At 44.2% G+C, this 20,809-nt stretch overlaps 1 protein-coding gene across 1 annotated transcript; it reads left to right on the top strand.

Annotated features, from left to right (window-relative positions):
* Nucleotides 1-7,477: 7,477 nt before the first annotated feature.
* On the top strand, nucleotides 7,478-12,211 carry LOC134483444 (disks large homolog 5-like). The gene is made up of 5 exons (XM_063278711.1): nucleotides 7,478-7,629; nucleotides 8,697-8,856; nucleotides 10,059-10,202; nucleotides 10,835-10,997; nucleotides 11,712-12,211. The coding sequence occupies exons 1-5, from the start codon at nucleotides 7,548-7,550 to the stop codon at nucleotides 11,739-11,741; spliced, it is 579 nt and encodes a 192-aa protein (XP_063134781.1). The 5' UTR covers nucleotides 7,478-7,547; the 3' UTR covers nucleotides 11,742-12,211.
* The last annotated feature ends 8,598 nt before the right edge of the window (nucleotides 12,212-20,809 follow it).

Here is a 20,809-nt window from a genome sequence, read left to right as displayed (position 1 = left end):
CCAAGGATAATTAAACAACTGATCCTACTGCCTCTACCCCCCATGGCCTGGCATTGCAGATGAGTGTCACCAGAGCTGGCTGGTCACAGCTGCTATACGGCTCTAAGTCAGGGGCCTCATGTGCAGGAGTTTTATGACTGTGCCATCCCCACACTGCAACCAGGGTTTTCACCTTTCTCCTGCTGAAGTCTGCTTAATCCTACCCTGGACCCAGGACACAGCAGCTGTGGGAGACTCAAAGCCTGAGGCTTCAGCACAGCATGGGTACACAGCATGGCATGCAGCCTACAGGGCTGTGAAAAAGCCAAGGAAGTGCTTCTCAGCTCACCCCCTGTAGGAGTGTCTAGTCCATCCTTCTCTCCATGGACGCAGACATCTGCTTCCAACTGCCCGACATGTCCCTCGGGTTTTGAGTTTCCTGGATGCCATGTCAATGCCACCACACAGAGTGCTGCCTCTACTGGGGACACACACACAACCTCTCTGGGGGACATCTGAGCCAAGCAGGGATTGGGTGCACTGCAGAGAGGTCAAGTCATGTCGTGAAGTACCTTGTCCCACAAAGGCTCACTGTTCAGGGAGTTGACTGGAAAAGTAAGCTTATGCCCCTGGGCAGGGTTCCCCATAGGGAGTGTCCCACACCCTGCTATCAGGTCTATTCCTGGTGCCATGCAAATTCAATTTGCAAGACCCAATGCTCTGGAAATGTCAAGAGCTAACAGAAATGTACCAGGAAGTGCACAGCATAGCAAAGGGAGAGGATGGCACAGAGACCTATGCTATGGGTTAAAGGGCACGGAAAGGCCACCTCGAGCACAGGGGTCAGTCACCTCTTTCACAAAAAAGGCAAATGGTCAATGCTCTCAGCTCTGGGAGCCTAAAGGGCTCTGTGGCTCCTAAGCCCTGCAGCTGCAGCCAGAAGCAGCACTGAACAGGATGTAAATGCTGAGTATGGCGATGTCAATAAAACTTTATTTACAAAACCAAATTGGTGGTGGTGCTGGTGGTGGTGGTGGTGGTGGTGGTGGTGGTGGTGGTGGTGGTGGTGGTTGCGGACTGGTTCATTTCAAAGCATGCTGGAGTGGCATGGCCACTGAGCATCTGGAAACACAGAAAGGAATGCGACCGGACGCAGGGCTCCTAACACCCTAGACGTCGACCTATGGCACTGGAACAGGGTCCCTGAAGGTAAGTCTGGACAGTCAGATAAGGTAAGTACATTTTATTACAAGGAAATGGGACAAGATAAATCTTCTCTTCATCTTGCTATGCTTACGCATCTTTAAGAGTGCAGGGAAGTCATGTCTATCAGTCTGGTTTAGAAAAGTGTTTAGAGACAGCAAGAGTAAACTCCTTGGTTCCCTGATGAGGGTTCCAGGGATTCTGATATCTGGGTCAAAGTGAAAGTTAAGGTGAAAAAGGCTGTCAGGCAGGGCAAAAAGATTCCAATTTCTGGTCTCTTTGGGCTGTAATTTTTACTGTGTTCAAGGCCATGAATGCAGACAGGGTAATAACGAATACAGAACAAGAAGCTAGAGCTTCATTAAGACAAAACGAAAGTAAAAGTTTTGCCCTCTGCACCACTGCCTGAAGCAGGTTTTTCTAAGTCGTTTCCCGAGGATGGCATGTTGACCATTAGATTCACATGATGATGATGACAAATTCACCTGCTTTTTCTTTTCCTATAATTAGGCCAGCATCGATTCAAGGTGTGGCCCAACCGACTTATTATAAAGGATGATACTGGTTGGTTGAAAAAGGTAGTAGCTTTCTATGAACCATATATTAAGTTTTTATGTATATTAAAATTAACATTGGAAAGAACAATGGTAGGAGAGGAAGCTGGAGGACAACTGCTGCAAATGCTTGCTTTTGAAAATGCTAATGAAGAGTACAGGAGAGCATTATTACCTATAAAGGAGGCTGGGGATATTAATGCTTATATGAAGGCATGCAAGGGTATCTTTTCTGAAAATGGAAAGATGCATATTTGGCACGTATTGATCCAGATAGAGTTATTAAATTATATGTTTAAATACTCTTGAATATCCTACAGGCACTTTCGCTCAGGATGAGTTGCCTTTAGAGTGGGTTTATATTAAATAAAACTTTAACCAAACATTAACAAATTATGAGGAACAAATTTCTTTAATTATTCAGCAAGGCATACAAAGACCTGTTACACTGTGGGGATATGATTGTGCTGCTCTTGTTTTCCCATTAAGCAAAGATAAAGTGGAATATTTAATGCAGATGTCTGAGGTTTTTCAATTAGCCATGATTTCTTACACTGGAAATATTGAATTTCATCCTCCCCATAATAAATTGTGGGATTGCTTTAAAAAACAAAAAAAAATTTGATAAATACACTAATTTCTGTTGATCCATTACCATCAGCCCTTACTGTGTTTACAGATGGCTCTAACACCAAGATGGCTTATTGGACCAAAGATTAATTTTGGGGACAAGAATCTTCTTTTGGGTCAGTACAACAAAATGAATTATTAGCGGTAATTAATGTATTCCAGGATTTTACTCATGATGTAAAATATTATAGCTGAGTCCGCTTATGTTGTAGGAGTAGTACAGAACATTGCGACTGCTGTTGTTTCTACATCTAAGCCTATATTAAATGTTATTCTCACATATTAAAGCCTATTGTTATTATGAAACTCTAGAATATTCATTACACATACTAGATCACATTCAAAATTTCCAGAATCTTTAACACTTGGCAATCATATGGTAGATCAATTAGTGGCATTTGCTACCCCAGAAGAACACAGTCATAATCATGCCAATACATGATATTTACATGTTAAATATAAGCTTCCCTATTCTCAAGCCAAACAAATTATTGCTAATTGTCCTATGTGTCAGTCTTCACGTATAAAATGTATTCCATCTCAAATTAATCCCAGAAGGATGCAACTTAATACATCGTGTCAGATCGATATAACCCATATTTCTGAGTTTGGTCGCCTTTCACATATAGATGTAAGCATAGATAATTTTTCAAAATTTGTGTGGGCTACACCATTGCCAGGAGTACGCACTGCTCATGTTATACAGCATCTATTGGAAACTTTTGCTGTTATGGGACTGCCTTCTAAAATTAAAATTGATAATGGACCAACATATATTTCTTATCAATATAAACAATTTTGTCAACGATATCATATTGTACATATTACTGGTACAGAACACAATACACAAGGATAAGCTTTTGTTGAAAGAATTCACCATACCCTGAAATGACAAATTATAAAATTAAAAAGAGGGAAAAGAGATGGCCTTATGCAACATGAATGGAGTTTGCAGAGCAGTCCCAGAGCTATATTGGCACAAGCATTATACGTTATTAATTTTCTTAATTTACCACAAGGTGAAGTTATATCAAGAGCAAATAGACACTTTGTTGAACTTCCCCCCAGAAGGCATGGAACAGACAGTATGGATAAAAATTGCCTGGGATGCTGAATGGCAGGAAGGCACATCATTGTATATAGGGGAGAGGGTTTTGTCTCATTACAGGATGGGAGACTATTCTGGTTACCCGGGAGATGGATCCAAGCACAGAATAATAAGAACTGCTCCCTACCCTCAAAGGAATCCAGTTAAACCAGCTACATTTTCTCCTGATGGATGTTCTCAGGAGATGAGGAGGTGTCCTCCATTACTGAGGCCCTGGCTTCTCTTAGTGTCCACAAACAACAATGGATAAGGATCCGTGCAGTGACAACCCTATTACCTATGTGGGGTCAAGTGAAGCGATTAAGCACTGAAAGGAATAATTTTGTCCCCTTCAGGAAAGTCCTTTACTGCTGAGCACTTATTCTTAGCAATGTGTGTTTTACTCATGGTTTCTTCTGCTGCGGCCAATGCCAGTTATCGGGCTTGTATTGCTTATCATGATGAAATCCTACTACTTTTGTGTTAGTAAATATATGAATAATGACACAGAACATGATTGGAAGTTAATTCAAGCCTATTTAGAGGGTAATGAAAATGCTTCAAAAGTAATTAATGCCTTGAAATACGATGTTCGAATGTCTTTTGGTAAACAGCTAGAAGATACTACCCCTATGGAAATAGCGAAATTATTGGCTGATCAATTGACAGGATTAGATCCCAAGGCTTGGCTTCAAAGGATTTTCCATAGCATGGGAGGAGCTAGTTTTGCCATAATCTTATGCACATTATGTATTATGTTGCTTTATTTTTACATGACTAAACCCCTACAAGGACCTTTAGCTATGTTATGTAAAGTGTTCCTTTAAAACAAAAGAAAAAAGGAGGAATTGTTAAGACATAGAGATGCAGCTCCCAGGCAGGGTCAAGAAAGGCCTGGTGACAGATTCAAGTAGGGGCTGGAATGCCGCCCTGGAGAAGAAAATGTTTTTCTCACTTGGCCTTAAATTATGTTCTCCTGTGTCCCGTTTCTGTGGAAGTGGTTCTAACGCTCTCTTGGTAATGGTGAGTATATTTTGATTATAATAAGAGAGGTGATTTGTTATATGAATATTTTTAGAAGAAGCTTTTGTTTATTCGTCTTTCTTTGTTTAATCTTCCCTCATTGTTCCTGGTATCCTGGCAATAATAATCTTATGGTATCTTGACACAATGAAAATTGTAGTAATGCATATTCTTAGCTTAATAAGGATTAATAAAGCTTGCAACTGCGTGCAGTTTCTTATACCTTTGCTCTGCACCCCCTGTGTCCTGGGGGTATGCGACCATACCCAGGGCCCCAACTCACTACACATTGACAATGGGTCACCCCACAAAACACAGAAGCATCTACCTTAGTCAAAAATGGACATTTTATTGAATGCACACACTAACACTGATTGATCACATCCATAGTTAAGATACTAGGGGCAGATCCGTGGCCCAAAATACATTCCTCTAAACCTATAAAGAAAGAAAGAAAGAAAGAAAGAAAGAAAGAAAGAAAGAAAGAAAGAAAGAAAGAAAGGAAGGAAGGAAGGAAGGAAGGAAGAAGAAAAAACACAAAAAACTTAAGCTTCTCATAGGAACTTCGCAGGAAGTGTTGTCTGGCGGTCAGTTCTGATTAGGCCATTTTAGATGAAACAGTGCATAGTGACCCTTAATGTGATGGGCCCTATATAAAGCTTTTTGCAATATTGGAATTTTAACAAACCTCATCCAGAACATACAGCAGAGGCAAGGATGTGATCACCATGTCCTTGCTCTCTATCAGGTTATTTTTCTGTGTCCGTGATTGTCAGGCATAGAACAGCAACAATCTGAAATAGCTGGTGGACATGGAACAAAGTGGCTAAAACTATAGTTGTGGGTTGCACACCTCAACTGTCAATGGCTGATGCTGTCCTAGAGACCTCGGAGGCCCCTCTTGTAAGACTGTCTATTGGAAATGGAAGCACTGACTTCAAAGTGAACCGGGCCAGCCAGGGAGAGGGCAACATGGATACGTGAGACCCTGTCTAAAACCAGCACAAAAACCAACCCTTCATTCAAAGCATCATCTATTAATTCTTTATTATTTACCACTTTCTCCCTACCAGCCTTTCAGTCTGGAATGGTAGAAAAGGACTGGGAATGTTCCTTCTATTCTAAGGACCTTGATCTCTCTTTCCTTAGGTCCACATTAAGAACACATGCAAATGGGTACCAGCATCTGAACAACTTAGTATCATCTACTCAGTATATCTAGCCTAACACTGTGCTGTGACAATCTCAAGCTTCCCTGAGTTTCGCTGACCTAGCAAGAAGTATGAAGTACTGAGGACACACCCCAGTGATCCTTTCAAGGGGTTAGAAGAAAGCCATGAGAGATACTCCACTTCTTTGTCCTTAGATTAAATCACATTGACACAATGTGGGTGGACTATTTAACCAGACATGTTTCTCCCAACCCCACCTTTCTGAGTTCAGACCATGGCAGAATTCATGCCCCACCACCCTAGATATTGAGTTTAGTGATATGTAATTATTATTTAAACCTATGTATTAAATTTTTCATTTTGTTAATTTTTGTGGTTTTCACAGTCTTCTTTGATTAACTTTCCTAGTTTTATTAATTTATCCCCTGTGTTCTCTGGTATTTTGTCCTTCCCTTCAAACTAAAGTATTCCTTTTAGGATCCTCTACAGAGCTGTCTTACTGGTTACTCATATTGTGTTAAATTTATTTTTAGTGTGCATTAGTCAGCACAGTAGCTGGGCAGCTGCCTGCCCTCCATGGTATCAGATCTACTTTCCAAACAATAACGCTCAACTCTCACTGACTGTGTAGCATCTTGGCTGCTCTTTGTTCCCCTTGGACAGCCCTCAGGACCAGGCTCTCCTCTCCCTTAACCATGGCTGCTCTCCTCTTCCTCTCTCCTCTCCATCACACACGTTCTTCCTTTATTCTATGGCAGCTTCTTCCCCCTTCTTCCCTCCTCATGATCCTCTCTAGCAAAGCCCTCAAAGCTCACCTCCCCCATCTCTCTGCTGTGCAGCTGTTGGCTGTTGGCTTCTTTATAATCACAGTTAACTGGGAGCAGGGTCAGTTATTTGGGGTTAACCAGTCTTGAGTTCTACAATTAGCATTAAAATACAAGCAGCATTAGGCCAATACACTACAGGGGTTTTGTTTGTTTGTTTGTTTGGTTTGGTTTAATTTTCATTTACCTTTTTACTTGTTATTTTATTTTTGGCTACTTTTTATTAATCGGTTATTTTATTTATTTACATTTCAACTGTTGTCCTGCTTTCCACACTCCCCTAATCAAACCTTACATCCCTTTTCTGCTCAGCTTTGCCTATGTGACAGTGCTCCTGCACGCACACATATCCATTCCCACCTCACACCTCTAAGATCTCCATTTGTTGGCCACAGGCCTCACCTTGAACCATAGAGCATCCTTGCATACACTTTGGCTGGCAGTTTGGCCCCTGGGAGCTTGGGGATTAGGGAAAGAAGATCTGTTCAGATATTAAAGCCAATGATTGCTGCATTCTCTTCTTTTTCTGGTTATAGGTGAAATTATGTTTGTGTGCTTCTCTTTTTTTTAAATTATTGAGAGAAGATTAATTTCTTGGTTTTTCTTGGGTATAGTTTAGTTCATTGTCTTGGAGTTTTCCTCCTATTAGCCTCTGTTGTGCTTTCTTACAGAAAAGAATTGTTTAAATTTGGTTTTGTCATGAAATATCCTGGTTCCTCCTTTTATGGTGATTGAGGATTATGCTGGATATAGGAGCCTGTGTCTGCATTACATCTGCCCAAGATTTACTGACTTTTAGAATCTCTGTTGAGAAGTCTGGTGTAATTCAGATACGTCTCAATTTATTTGATACTGCCACAGGGAAGTCCCCTGAAAAGGGTCCATCAGCTATTGCTCAGTACAGGGAGAACATTAGCAGGGAGGCAAAGTCTGTTCTCCGTGACATCAGCAGACCCTTCGTGGACATTCTATTGTCTCCTAGAGACTTCTTGGAATCCCTGTGATGTCACCAGTATCGTTGTGACAACCAATTCCCTACTTTTTCTCTTAGTGTCCAAAGGATATATCCACAGACATGTTTGCCCGTCTTTGTAGGCGCTTTGGGAGAGTTGATGTTGATAGAGAAGAGTCTAGAGTGAAGCAAACGAAACCTAAAGGTAATGATGGACACAGGACATGGGGAATGTGGAGTAAGTTCTGGGCAGTGTATGTTGAGCTTCCTGTCAGGGGTGTGTGTGTGGGTCTTCCGCTGGCCGTTTTAGTAATGGGCCACAACCACTGGAACATCTCCACAGATATTGAATTCCATGATTATCACAATTCCTGAAAGTCAAGGTTTTCACATCATTAGTTTCTCCATAACCACATGGAGGATATGGCACTGCCTCTGCTATTATTGGGTGAACTTCTAGTCTTTACTTTTACAGTGCATTCGGTATGTTAAATTGATATTATAACACCACCAGGAGTCATGGAGGGTATAACTTTTCTGAATTAAACAGGGCATCAATGTACTTCACTTTCATTGCTTCTTTAAATTCAGTGACTATCTGACAGAAGTAAGAGGGAGAGAACTGTGCTCCTGGCCATGACCTTATATTCTTAGAACTCCTCTGACTACCTCTGGCTGACGGGGCCAATCTTACCTTCATATATTAGAGGTTCTGTGTGGCAGATATTTTTCTACAGTAGCCAAACTATATGGAGCAGGTAGAGAAAGAGCCTGTAACCTATTGGCACTTCTGGGGCATTTGTCATTTCAGTAGGGGGAATTAATAAGTCTGTTGACCATGCCCTCCCCCTACATGACTTTTTAATGCAAAGTTATTGGACTAGAGTAACAGTGTAGGATATCTGAGTATCCCTGATCAATCAAGTCATTGTGGATGCTGAATTGATGATCTGACTTCTGAAACCAGAGGGGTGAGGGTCCTGAAACCAGGTTGTAGCCTGCGTACCTGATAATAATCGTGGAGAAGGCATCTCTCTGGTACTTGTAAGCCTGTGTGGGCGGGCATAGGGAACACCTGGCTGCTTACATCTCTTGGTCTCTATATAGTAGTGGGGGAACTGTGATCCACTTAGGATGCCTCTTACACATAGACCAAACTCCTTGCAGTGACACTGGCTTCCAAGCATGTTCTCCTGTTTGGACCTCACTGTAGTCTGTGTATGCTCTATGCATTGACCCCATGCGGGTTCACTTGTGTTCTTCTACCTACAGAGGCCTGCAGACAGACATCATCCCCTGAAAATATCCTAAACAAGGTGCAGGCCAACGAGGAAGAGGAGAGGCTGAATAGAGAACTGGAGCTAACTACCAAGGAGAGAAATGAGCTGACAGATCGCCTCCTTTATGTGACAGGTGGATCCATGAACAAGAGGTATGCATTGCTCCAAACAAACGACCTTGTTCTAAACCTCATCTCCCATAGAGAGGAGATTCAGAACCTGACCCTTACTGAGGAGTGAGATTGAAAATGAACTCTCTGATTCTGCCTGTTGAAAATCTGAACTTGTGATCTGAGTGAAGAATTCAGGGATAAAGTCACTGGAGCATGAGTTCCCAGTGTACAATTGGAAAGCCCTTGACAGGTGGTAGCTTTGCAAGGTTCTAGGTGCTGTGAGTTTGTGGAGAGTGTTTGTACTTGCTAGGAAGGTGACTGAATGCTATCATCTCATGGCAGCACCCTTAGGTGACAGGTCCCACATTGTTCATCTCCATGCTTACCTAGAAGGCCTGAGGGTCAGGCCTGTTCCTTCTTGTCTGTGTGCCTTAAACTCTGAGACATTAATGGTGCATACATTTCTACTGATTCTCATTGTGCTCTTTCCATATTTGTCTCTCTTTCTCATTCTCTGAGTCTGTTTAATTTTCTTTTCTTGTGGGTGTGTCCCAGTTTGTGTGTCTGTATGTGCACAGGTCTGCATGCAGATGCACAACTTTTATATGTTTCTGTGTCCCTCCACCGTTGGAATTTAGGGGTCTGTTTTTTGACCTCAGGATATACCTGTATAATAGTTTCATGGAGGTGTAAGTACTTTATTTTGGAAGCCCCACTTTCAACAGTACAGTTCTCTGCCTGTGTGGTCACATTTGTCTATACATTTGTATGCCTTGAGCAGATTATAAGTTTGTGGCAGTATCTGGTCTCATCTCCAGAATTATGTGTACTGTCTGCCTCTAGAATATTAGTTATTCGGCTTGTAGCATTCCACTTGTCAAAACAGGAAAAATGAAATCAGAGGTTTCTGGATGTGTGTGTGTGTGTGTGTGTGTGTGTGTGTGTGTGTGTGTGTGTTTGTGTGTGGTTGGGTAAGCTCTGTGGCCTAGGCTCTTGACAGCATAACAGGTTTGAATGCAGATCCAGCCCTCCTGATTGAAAAAAGTGAGCCAGGGAACCCTTTATCTGGGTGCTTAGCTTCTGTGGTCCTGGGCACACAATTCCAAGTTTCTGAAGCTGAAGAATTCAAATATGTTGAATTCAGAAAGTGTCCTTCCAGGACTGGGGTAGTACAGGACACAGCCTGAGTTCATATAATCCTAAACCTCGATGTTCATTGGGTTCTATCTTCCTGGGGCCAGCCCCTACTTCAGGCCAAATCCATTTTATGAAAACTTGAAGATAAAGGAGAAAGAGGTCATGTCATTACTGCACAACTTAGACACAAAGAACATTGAACATCGTGAGAAATTTCAGGAGCTCAAGAAGGAGATTAACTTCTATCGGTAAGTACTGGTCAGAAGGGCCCCTCACTTGTGGAATGGCCATTGCTGCCTCTCTTTGTTCTGGACTGGAGAGCCTGCAGCTCTGGGTCCATGTCTTCTGCTGTTTAAATATCACTGTGCTGTGGGTCTTTTGGACTCAGTTTCAGTTCTTTAAGAGACTGTGACTTCTCACCACAGTGTCTATGCATCTTTACAAGGCTCTGGATAGAACTACACAGATTCAGGCATCAGAGTGTTATTAAGCCAACCTGCGGCTCTGGGGTCATACCAGGTTTAACAAAGCTCAATGTGTGGACCACATGGTTTGCATGACCTCCCTTGGTCATACTGTCCTCTTGTGGTTATTTGCTGCCTACTAATTGATGCTGTCCCGATGCATTGGGCTCTCATGGGTAGTTGTAGATCCCTTGTTCTTTTGGACAGACATGGACTCTTATTGGTGCTTGGGTCACAGAAACAATTTATTCTTCCCTGGATTGGCCATTTGCTGTTTGTGCAGCAGCCTTACATGTATGGAGATGTATTCTATGAAGTCTTTATGGGTATCTGGGTCCTGGTGGAGTTTGTGGGATTTGGCAGTTGGAATGGGAGGAAGAGGCCTCAGGATCTTACTATGCAGAGTGTGTTTCCAGCAACCTGCACAGCCGGCTCCTGATGGACCAGGCATGTATGAAGAAGAAGTTGGTCACATTGAAGCAGGAGAGCAAGGAGTTACAGCGATATTTGTTTGAGTTGAACCCGAAGGATGAAGACGAACAGGAGAAGGCCAGCAACCTCCAGACCCAGCAAAATGTGGTAGGAACAAGCAGCTGAGTCAGATTAACAATGTCTGATACCATTTGCCTATTGGATACATCTTTCCTTCCCCTATCATCTTTCTAATCTCCCCACACCCAGTCAGTCACCCACCTCATGTGATAGAGTTATTCATTGCTCTGTCTATGCACAAGTATTCTGGGAAGTTAACCACTCTTCAGAAACTGAATTATTGGCAATTATACTTCTCTGCCCTTTTTGAAACTGCAGTCCAGAAATGGTGACAGAGGAATAACATATCACATGACTGCATCTCCCTATTACAGATTGGATGCTATGAAGAGTTTTGAACGAGTTCTTGGTCGTGTGACAAAGGTCATACAGGGGTCATGTGATGGTTGGAAGCACCTTGTAGGGATAAGAACCAAATGCAAATGGCAAATGAGTCCTGGTCATTGGCTTTCATCTGGATATCATGTGGCCTTCTCCTTTCTTCCTGCACCCCAATTAGGTCTCTCCCTATTTCCCCATTCTTGGTTTGCACTGGTAGAGTCTGAGGAGCAGCTTGTTCTCCCACAGTACTGTGAGGGTTGCTGGTGATGTTCCCAGCCTGCAGAGATATCAGCAATGATTTCAGTGAAAAGATCAGTGCTGTCTGTCCAATGCAGCTGAGGGGACAGAAGGCAGCAACTTGACAGCTGGTATGCATGTCCCCACCAAATCAGTGTCTTAATAGCTGCCTTCTCCTCCCAGGTCTCAGAAACTGCAGGAGACATGGCATAGGACGGATCCCAGGAAGACAGCCCCCTGAAGAGTGAGTTTCTTCCTCAGGAGTTCCCTTTGACGACAATCCTCACAGTCAAAGACTTTTTGGGGGAATATTCTTCTTCTCAGATAATTTCCTCAATGTATAGAGACCCTAAATTTATGTATCCGTATGCCAGCCTGTCTGGTTGAGGTCCTTCTCCTTTCTCATACGGACAACACCATTTGAGAGACATCTGAGGGGACTGCCTTGACGTCTTGTCCTAGAGGAGAAACAGCACTACAACTGTGTTTCTAAATGTTCATTAAGAAAATGCTGTTAAGAAATGTTTTTGGTTATGATTTTCATTGAAGTTTTCTTTTTGTTATTTCATACTTATATATTCTTGTTACTGTTTTTCATTTTTTATACCATTTTAGTTGTTCATTTTATGCCTGTTTTTTGTAAATTGTATTCCTTATGAATAAAAATTGATTTGTAACTCTTGACTCTTAAGACCATCTTATTCAAGGGTCCTTTCCCCTCCTGTAGACTTAGAACTGACAGCTAGATATGGATCTTTGCATGGTCCAGGCAGCATGGGTAAATAGGGAATTCAAAGCCACCAAGGTGTACACAGGGTGATAGTGTCTTTTTGTGGATAATTTGACCTTTTTTATGGACACACACTTTATGATGTAATCACTGACATACTGTATCCATGCTGTCATGTGTTCTGCTCATCCTAGTCTATATCAGTCTACAACACACATTCCTTATTGACTGTGTGCACCAGATATTGAGTAACACACACTCATGCCTGTAGAGCTGCAGAAAAAATGACAACTTTCACAAAGGAATATAGAATAATCCTAATGGAGAACCATGTGCCTCAGTTTTTCTTCCAATACAGCATTAGTATTAAACCACAAAGATAATGACCATCAACGTCATTTTGGGAAATAGGTTTTTATAGGTGCTGTTTCACTTGATCATTCATATGCTGTGTTTTTTATTGTTGCTGATTATATTTATTTTTATCATTTAACTCAATGGATCTTTTTTTTTCAAATGTATGTCTGGGCCACTCCTGAGTGCATTTCCCTCATGATCCAAAAGAGGGAATAGCATTCCCCATTGTAGATGATTGTTAGGGACCATGTGGTTCTTCTGAGAGAGCAGCAGATGCTCTAACCTGTGAGCCATCACCACAGCTCCTGTAGGTAGCTTTTGTCCTTCCAGGGCATGTGCTGTACTAGGTGGACACGATCACCTCCCATTTAGGAGAGAGATCTCAGGAGATGTGTATGTACAGGTGGTTGAGCAGTGCCTGCTCAATGTGGTAGGCTGCTAGGCAACCAACTGAACCCCAGCCCTGCTCCACCTGCATTCTTCGAGGCAGAGTTTCTATAGCCCAGGATGGTCTAGAATGCATCATCTACCTATGTCTTTTTTCCACTAATGCTAGGATGAGGAGCATATGTCCTCCACACCCTTCTTTCCAAACAATGAACATGCTCATGGTCTGGTCATCACATGGCCATGAGGGAGGTAAATAACACTCAGCCAAAACAGAGGCGCATTGCCACAGTCACACAGACAGCCTGGACAGATCTGACACGATCAGCACCAGGTTTGACTGCCACTACTTGAAGCAAGGTCCTCCAGTGTTAGGACAACCATTCAAACAGCAAAGAAGGAACCTGTTCCCAGCATCCGAGGAGTGGGAGACCCAGAAACCCATGTGTCAATGTGGCCATTTGGAAAATGGAAGTGGGGAGGCAGGGAAGCAGGCAGAACTGGACACAGAGGCAGGGACCCAGGCAAAGAGGGAATATTGGGGCAGAGTCCATGAGATGTCAGTAGGCAACAGGCCAGCTGGGACTAGTGTGCGTACAGGGCTTCTAGTGTGGGTATGAGAGGAGCAAAAGTAGCAATGGTCAGATTCTGATGCAGCATAAAGATTGGAAGGAGCTTAGATCGTCTCAGTGTCGTATAGGGACATTACAGACACTGATGGGCAGTGTGGGGATTGCAGGGTCCCTTATAGTGGTCTCTGCAGGTGTCCGGGCTCTGTCAGACCTATGACTATCAGGCAGGCTCTGAGTGCAAGTGAGAGTCACGGGACAGGCCCTGTGTACAGCCTGGTTTGGGGACATTTCCAGGTGCCCCATGGACTGCAAAATAAAGGCAAAGGACACAGGGAAGCCAGCAGTTCCCATGCACAGGACATAAATACTTGTAGACCTTTCTAGAATTTCCATAGACCATCTGTCACTAGTCCTCACTATAGAAGGCACCAGCATTCTGCCCTCTACTTCAATTGGTGAGACAGCTAGTCTAACTCCAGCAGTAAGGCCTCAGGGAAGACAGTAAGAACTCACAGGTGACCTCTTTTACTATTGAAACAGGCTCTTCCTATGGAGCTCAGGGTGACCGTAGGGTCCTAATTCTCCTGCCTCACAGTGACTGTAAATTCAAATCTACCTTCAAGAGCAATTGATTCATAGCACAGGGGGATGATCAGACTAAGGCTATCTAAAGGCCCCCAGGATGGTAGGATTACCAGGGTCCTAGTAAGTTTCTCCAGCCTTAATTACAACCTGAGTCAGTCCTGCTGTGTGGGATATCGCCTGCTGCCCAGTGATATCACAACTTGGAATTCTTTGTCAAATATAAGCTGTTATGGGAATGAAGTAGCCACACAATAAACACTGGTCTGGATACTCCTAGGTCAAGAATCCCCTGTTGGAAATGCCTTGGACCGCAGCATTTTACATTCCGGATCCTTCTGGCTTTTTAGCAGATTTATAAATACAAAAAAGAAAAATGGGCATAGTAATTTAAGCCTATGATCCCATTCATGGGAAACTGAGTCAGGGTGATGGAAGACTGTAAGTTCCAGGGCAACCTGTGTTTCAAGAAAAAAAAAAAAAAAGCATGGTGAAGATTCCACTCAAGTAGAAACCAAAAGGCTTTCACATGGGACCTGCCATCCACTGGTCAGCACTCCCATCGTCACAGCCACAGGGAGACACTGGGGAATTTTTCCCACTGTCTCTCTTTGGGATGCAGTCCACCCCATGATTCTATGTGAGGAATGCCCCAAAGGTTGCATCACGTGAGGGACCTAGATAGTTCCAGGATTGGGAGAATTCAGGAGTTTATAATTAGGGATGATCTACAGCTATGGCAAAGCCTTTTCCCTCCACATGGCAGCCCCAGGTTTGGCCCCAACAGTAAAAATAAAATCCCCCCAAAATAATGCCAACAAAATATCACGAAGCCTAAACGTCTGACCAGTCTCCTCAAAAGTGCACAGGAACCTGACTCCACATTTAGGACCCACTATGGCCTCTGTGACCTGTGAGAAGGAATCTAATATGGGAATTAGTACAGTATGACTTATCCTTATGGATATCTTTGGTGACAATCACCACCTGACCCCTGAAAACCCATCTACCTGGGAGGCTCAGCACTCATGTCACCAAAAAAGCCCAGATCCTAGGGCCAGCATGGGCAGGAGGTGAAGAAAGTTTGTCTCTCGTGAACATCAGTTGCTGCTCCTGGCCTGACTCTATCCTCAGGAGACAATGTCGCCCCAGAAAGTGTAGGTGTCAATGGCTCTTCCCAGGCCAAGACTGGGATACTGCTTAAGTTCCACAATGCACAGCAGTGCTCACTCTAGAGCTAAATGTTCTACAGCTAAAAGGGGTGGGTGCTCTGTTGGCCACGCCCCTCCCCAGCAGTGTTTAGTGCACTCTGAGTGGAGCTTCACATGAGAGGGACTTCTTGAGGCTACTCCCGTGGAGAATGGCAGATTCATCAGAACGGGGCACAGGGTGAGTTCAGAGCACAGCTGGGAGGAATTTAGGGATGTCAAGCCATAACTAAGACCAGATCCTGTGCTGACAGGCAGTTGAGCTGGAGAACTGGCATCCAAAGTGTGACTGCCTGAATTCCTCTTAGACCAAAAGCCCTGGATCTGAGCTACTTTGGTGCGTGCTCCTGAGCAGGGTCGCAGACGCAGCTCAGAATCAGGGTTGTGCATGGACTTTGGTGCTGGCAGCAGGTGGCTTAGCCACAAAGTGCCCAGCTTTCCCATCTGTGCCCACTCAAACTCCTCTGTCTCATTTTAGGTGTGTTTGGTATAGTTTTAGACAGGGTATCTTGTAGCAGCACAAACCTGCTTTAACCAACACTGTAAGGTAAAAGCAACCCTGAATTCAAGATCCTCCAACCCCTCTGTCCCAAGTCCTGGAATTAAGACCTCCAGCTGTCACCATTTTACTGCAGCATAGGATACATCTATGTTAGAGTGAGCTTTGGAAATACTGGAGTTCGTTAGAATTCACGTTTCCTTAATTCTTGACAGGAGTTTTGTGATGATGCTGATGAGAGAGTCAGGAGTTAACACTGGGAGAGGTAACAGTCATGGCAGCCCTGAGTGCACAGTGAAAGTCAAGACAGAAGCCTGCTGATTAGCACCTGAGTGAAAGTGGGAGGATTCAGAGTTCAAGAACAGACTCAGTTACATACCTAAGACCATATTGCAACATTTTTGTTTCATTTTTGGCTTGTTTTCTTTGAGACAAGGTGTTAATATATAGCCCTGGCTGTCCTGGAACTCACAATGCCTCTACCTCCCAATGGATTGAATTAAAGGCATGTGCCAACATGCACTGCCACTAAATAATTTTTAATTAAACTTTCGGGCAAAATCCAGTAATGCCAGTGCTTAAGAGGCCGAGGCAGGGAGATATCTAGTTTCCTGACAAGTCTGGTCTACAGAGAGCATATCAGAACTGCCAGGGCCGAACCGAGAAACCCTGTCTCAAAAAATAAACAATAAAATGTGTTTTTTTTTTTAAAGAAAAGAGGACGGGGGGGGGGTTGGGGATTTAGCTCAGTGGTAGAGCGCTTGCCTAGGAAGCACAAGGCCCTGGGTTCGGTCCCCAGCTACGGAAAAAAAAAATAGGAACGATTTGTCAGAGAATTAGAGGCAGAGATCCAAAAGATATTGGGCAGTTCAGAGTCTAGCTTCTGAGATGAAACTGGACACCCTGGGGTTAGAGTGGGGATTCGCATCTTGGACTGGTAGACAGAGGGTGGCTTCAAGGATGGAAGGCTCAGTCAGTCATTAGTCAGGATTCTCAATCAAGAGGGTGTTGTAAGATCCAAAATGTGTGAGCAGTGTTCTGCATGAGACTAGAAGAACCCGCCTACCCATACAAAACAGCCAATGAAGAGTAATCACAAGCATACGTCTGGAGGTCCATGGAGAGGTTAACGTCCACCTTAGTGTGGATTATTCAGAGCACAGGTGGAGAGGAGTAGAAGAGCTGATGGTGGCTGAGGCAGGAGAGGAGTTTGGGTGTGAATTTGAGCCAGTAAAACGAAGCTTGGAGGTCGGGCAGAGCAATGAGAGGTCTAACAGCATAGCTGTTGAGATCCTTCAGATTAATTTGTCTTAAGAGCCTCATGCCATAGCCAAGGACAGGAATAGATCTGACTATTGAGTGGCTGGGCTCACATAGCCCAACAGGTTTGGCCTTGCCTCTGTGGGATTCCAAGTCTCTCCCTTTAGACACAGCCATGGTGAAGGTGTAGTAGTAAAGGTGCAGTTTGCTTTGCAATGCTTGGCTTATGGTGTTGAGTACTTCATGCTCCACAGAGCTAGGGAATGTCCTAGATGCCAGGGAGGCTGAGCCATGAGGAAGACAGGTCTCTGGGAGAGAGAAATGATAACCAAAGTCACTAAGAACTTCCTGAATCACAGTGTCTGTTAACCATATATTTTATTTACTTATTTTATGTGCCTGACTGTTTCACCTAATAAATGCTTGTGCACCATGTGGTATGTGTGGTGCCCGTGAAGTCCAGACTGATTCCCTAGAATTGCAATTACAGGTTAATAGGAGCCACCATGTGGCCACTGGGAACTGAACCTTGGTCTTCTGCTCTTAGCCACTAAACCAACCATCTCTTCAGCACCACCCACCAATTGTATAGTCATTAAGATTTAACCATTTGGCCTTCAGTATTTGAATTAATACAGATGTGACAAGAGTTATAGTTAACATGGTGGTTCAGGTATAGACAGGCAGGCATCTCATTGTATACAAAATATGAATCCTTCCTTCCTTCCTTCCTTCCTTCCTTCCTTTCTTTCTTTCACTTCTTTCTTCCTTCCTTCCTTCCTTCCTTTCTTTCTTTCTTTCTTTCTTTCTTTCTTTCTTTCTTTCTTTCTTTCTCTTTTTGTTTTACTCTTGGAGACAGTGTTGTTTTTTCTGTAGCTGACCTGGAATTAGCTCTGTAGAGGAAGCTGGCCTAGAATTCAGAAATCTGTCTGCCTCTGCCTCCCAAGTGTTAGGATCAAAGGCCTGTGCCACCACCACCACACATCCTTATGTTTAAAGGAAAAATGTAGTCTTACAGGTCAGCATGAGTTTAGCACCGGTATAGACATTTTCCTAGGCCTCAGGAGCTCTAGAGTTCATGAAGGATTTGCTGCCTTCCCCTTTAGCCCTGGCTAACTATGAGAGCTCCACACACATGGGTGTTTGCTTCATTAGAGTCTGGAGGATGAGGGTCACAGGCTGAGGTAACTGTGTAGAGCAAGGATGCCTGGTGAAGGTAAAGTAGGTAAAATGCTGAAATGCTAAGGGAAGAGGCCTATGGTAGGCGCCTCCTACACCTGAGACTTCCAACCCCAAAAAGCAGGGGGTAGAGAGTGAGGATGCAGAGTGCACACAGGTCAGGACAAGGCCATGTTACTGAAGCCTCCATGTGTGGTGAGCAGGCTCTGGGGCACCATGAGGGACATCAGGAGCTTCTGGACTTTGTAGAATTACAGGGTTCCATGTTACCTCACATGCCCACGTTTTGCGCCCTACTGCAGGGAGAAGCCAACACCAGAAGCCTCCAGCTCCCAGCCCTGCTTTTGCCATGTAGGTTTATCCAGAAGAGCTTGGAAGTCCCTGGACCTGGAGTCTCAGGTGGTTGTGAGCCACCTGACCCTGGTGCTGGAGACTGAACTCAAGTCTTCTGCAAGAGCAGCAAAGACCCGTGCGCTGCCTGGCCCAGCCAGGGCTGTGAAATGATGTTTATTTTCATCTGAACAAGCCCAACAGCAGTTTAGGTCCCTAGAAGCCACATGAACCTGGATGCAGTAGTGTCTGTCATACAGCCCTTCCCACAGGGAGACAGGAGCCTAAAGTGGACAATCTCTAGGATTAGTGGGAAGGGCTAGCCTAGCATACACAGCCATGGACGAGAGGTAGAAGGTGAGGACCTGTGCTCAGGTTGTCCCTGACCTTTACACAAGCACATGAGTACCTGTACTCACAGAAACACCATACAGACATAGGTGAGAAAAGAAATAAAAACAAACAATATTGAAAATACAATATACTGGGGCTGGAGGGATGGCTCAGTGGTTAAGACCACTGACTGCTCTTCCAGGGGATCTGAGTTCAATTCCCAGGAACCACACATTGTGTCTCATAACCATTTCTACTCATATACTACCCTCTACTGTTGTGTCTGAAAACAGGGACAGCATACTCAGATGGACAAAATAAATAGTTTTTTAAAATCCTTTTCTTAAAAAAAAAAAAAACTCTTCTGTGACACATGATCATTGTGTGATTCCAAATGTTGCTAAGTCAGTACAGTCCTATTGCTACATGGTCACCAGTTGTGTTAGCCTTGGTAGTAGAATGGCACAGTTGAAAAGTTGCTGGTCACAGTGACCAGGCAGCCTAGAAAGCTAACCATGTGCAGAGAAGACTGTGCTGTGTCCTAGTCCTCTACCCCACACTGCCCCTCATCTCTACGAACAGAGCAAAAAGAACAGATGAGGAATGTTCCAGGTCTCTTTCCTTTTTGATTGCCTTACTAACCTAGCCCTGTGCTACATGTAACTTTGTCACATCCTCTGTCACATCCCTAAGCCCTCATAACTGTCAGATAAGACAGGGATCTTGCTTTGGGGGGAAGCTCTGGTCCCTCTCTGTCCTAAGAGGCTCTGAGCCATCGCTGAAAGAGAGTCATCTGAGGATTGAGGGACGTCCATAGCCAGTGCTCTGACTTCCAGGAAGGTTTGAGGAAGGTGGTCCTCTTCCTGTGGTTCCTCTAGTAGGAACAGCCTACACTTGGGCCCAGCTCCCACTGTCAGAAAAAGGCGGATGGCTCTGGTCTTTGCACAGCTCTCCAGCTGAATGAACAGTGCATCTCTCCTCTCTCTCTTGCAGGAAGTCTCCAGTCTCTGGTGCAGGTGCTGTTCCCAAGACAAAGAAAAGGAAAGTACTAAGTGAGTGTTCCCGGGATCCTTTAATACATTGTCTGCATTGTCTTCATTAATGTTTCTGTTTAATTTTTTATTCCATGTGTATTGATCTCCTTGTAGGGGTGTGCATGCCAAAGCATGAGTGTTGAAGGTGGAGGAAAAACCATGGGAGTCACTTTATCCTATCGTGCGGGGTCCGAGGCTCTGAACTGGGTCATTGAGCTTCTTTACAAAGAGCTTTCATGCTGAATTTCTTGCTGGCTCTGATTTCAGGGAGAGCATCTCATAGAGCCCAGACTGGCCAGTAAACTACTGATCATCCTACCTCAAGCATTGCCATCTACTTCATGAAAGGTTGAGTTATTGACACGAGGAACTGGGGATGGCAGAGGTGCATGACTGAGGCTATCTCTGCTCAGTGGCATACCTTTGGGGACTGATAGTTTTCATCACTGATATGTCATTTGGTCATCACTGCAGTGACACCTCACCCCTGCAGTGTGTGGTCATCCCTGCAGGGACACCTCACCCCTGAAGTGTGTGGTCATCACTGCAGTGACACCTCACCCCTGCAGTGTGTGGTCATCCCTGAGGTGACACCTCACCCATGCAGTGTGTGGTCATCCCCTCAGTGATGCCCCACCCCTGCAGTGTGTGGTCATCCATGCAGGGACACCTCACCCCTGAAGTGTGTGGTCATCACTGCAGTGACACCTCACCCCTGCAGTGTGTGGTCATCCCTGAGGTGATACCTCACCCCTGCAGTGTGTGGTCATCCCTGAGGTGACTCCTCACCCCTGCAGTGTGTGGTCATCC

This window comes from Rattus norvegicus, chromosome 19 (genome assembly GCF_036323735.1).
Source record: "Rattus norvegicus strain BN/NHsdMcwi chromosome 19, GRCr8, whole genome shotgun sequence".
Taxonomy (NCBI): domain Eukaryota; kingdom Metazoa; phylum Chordata; class Mammalia; order Rodentia; family Muridae; genus Rattus; species Rattus norvegicus.
Note: the sequence above shows the minus strand (reverse complement) of the source record. Positions and strands in the feature narration are given on the sequence as shown.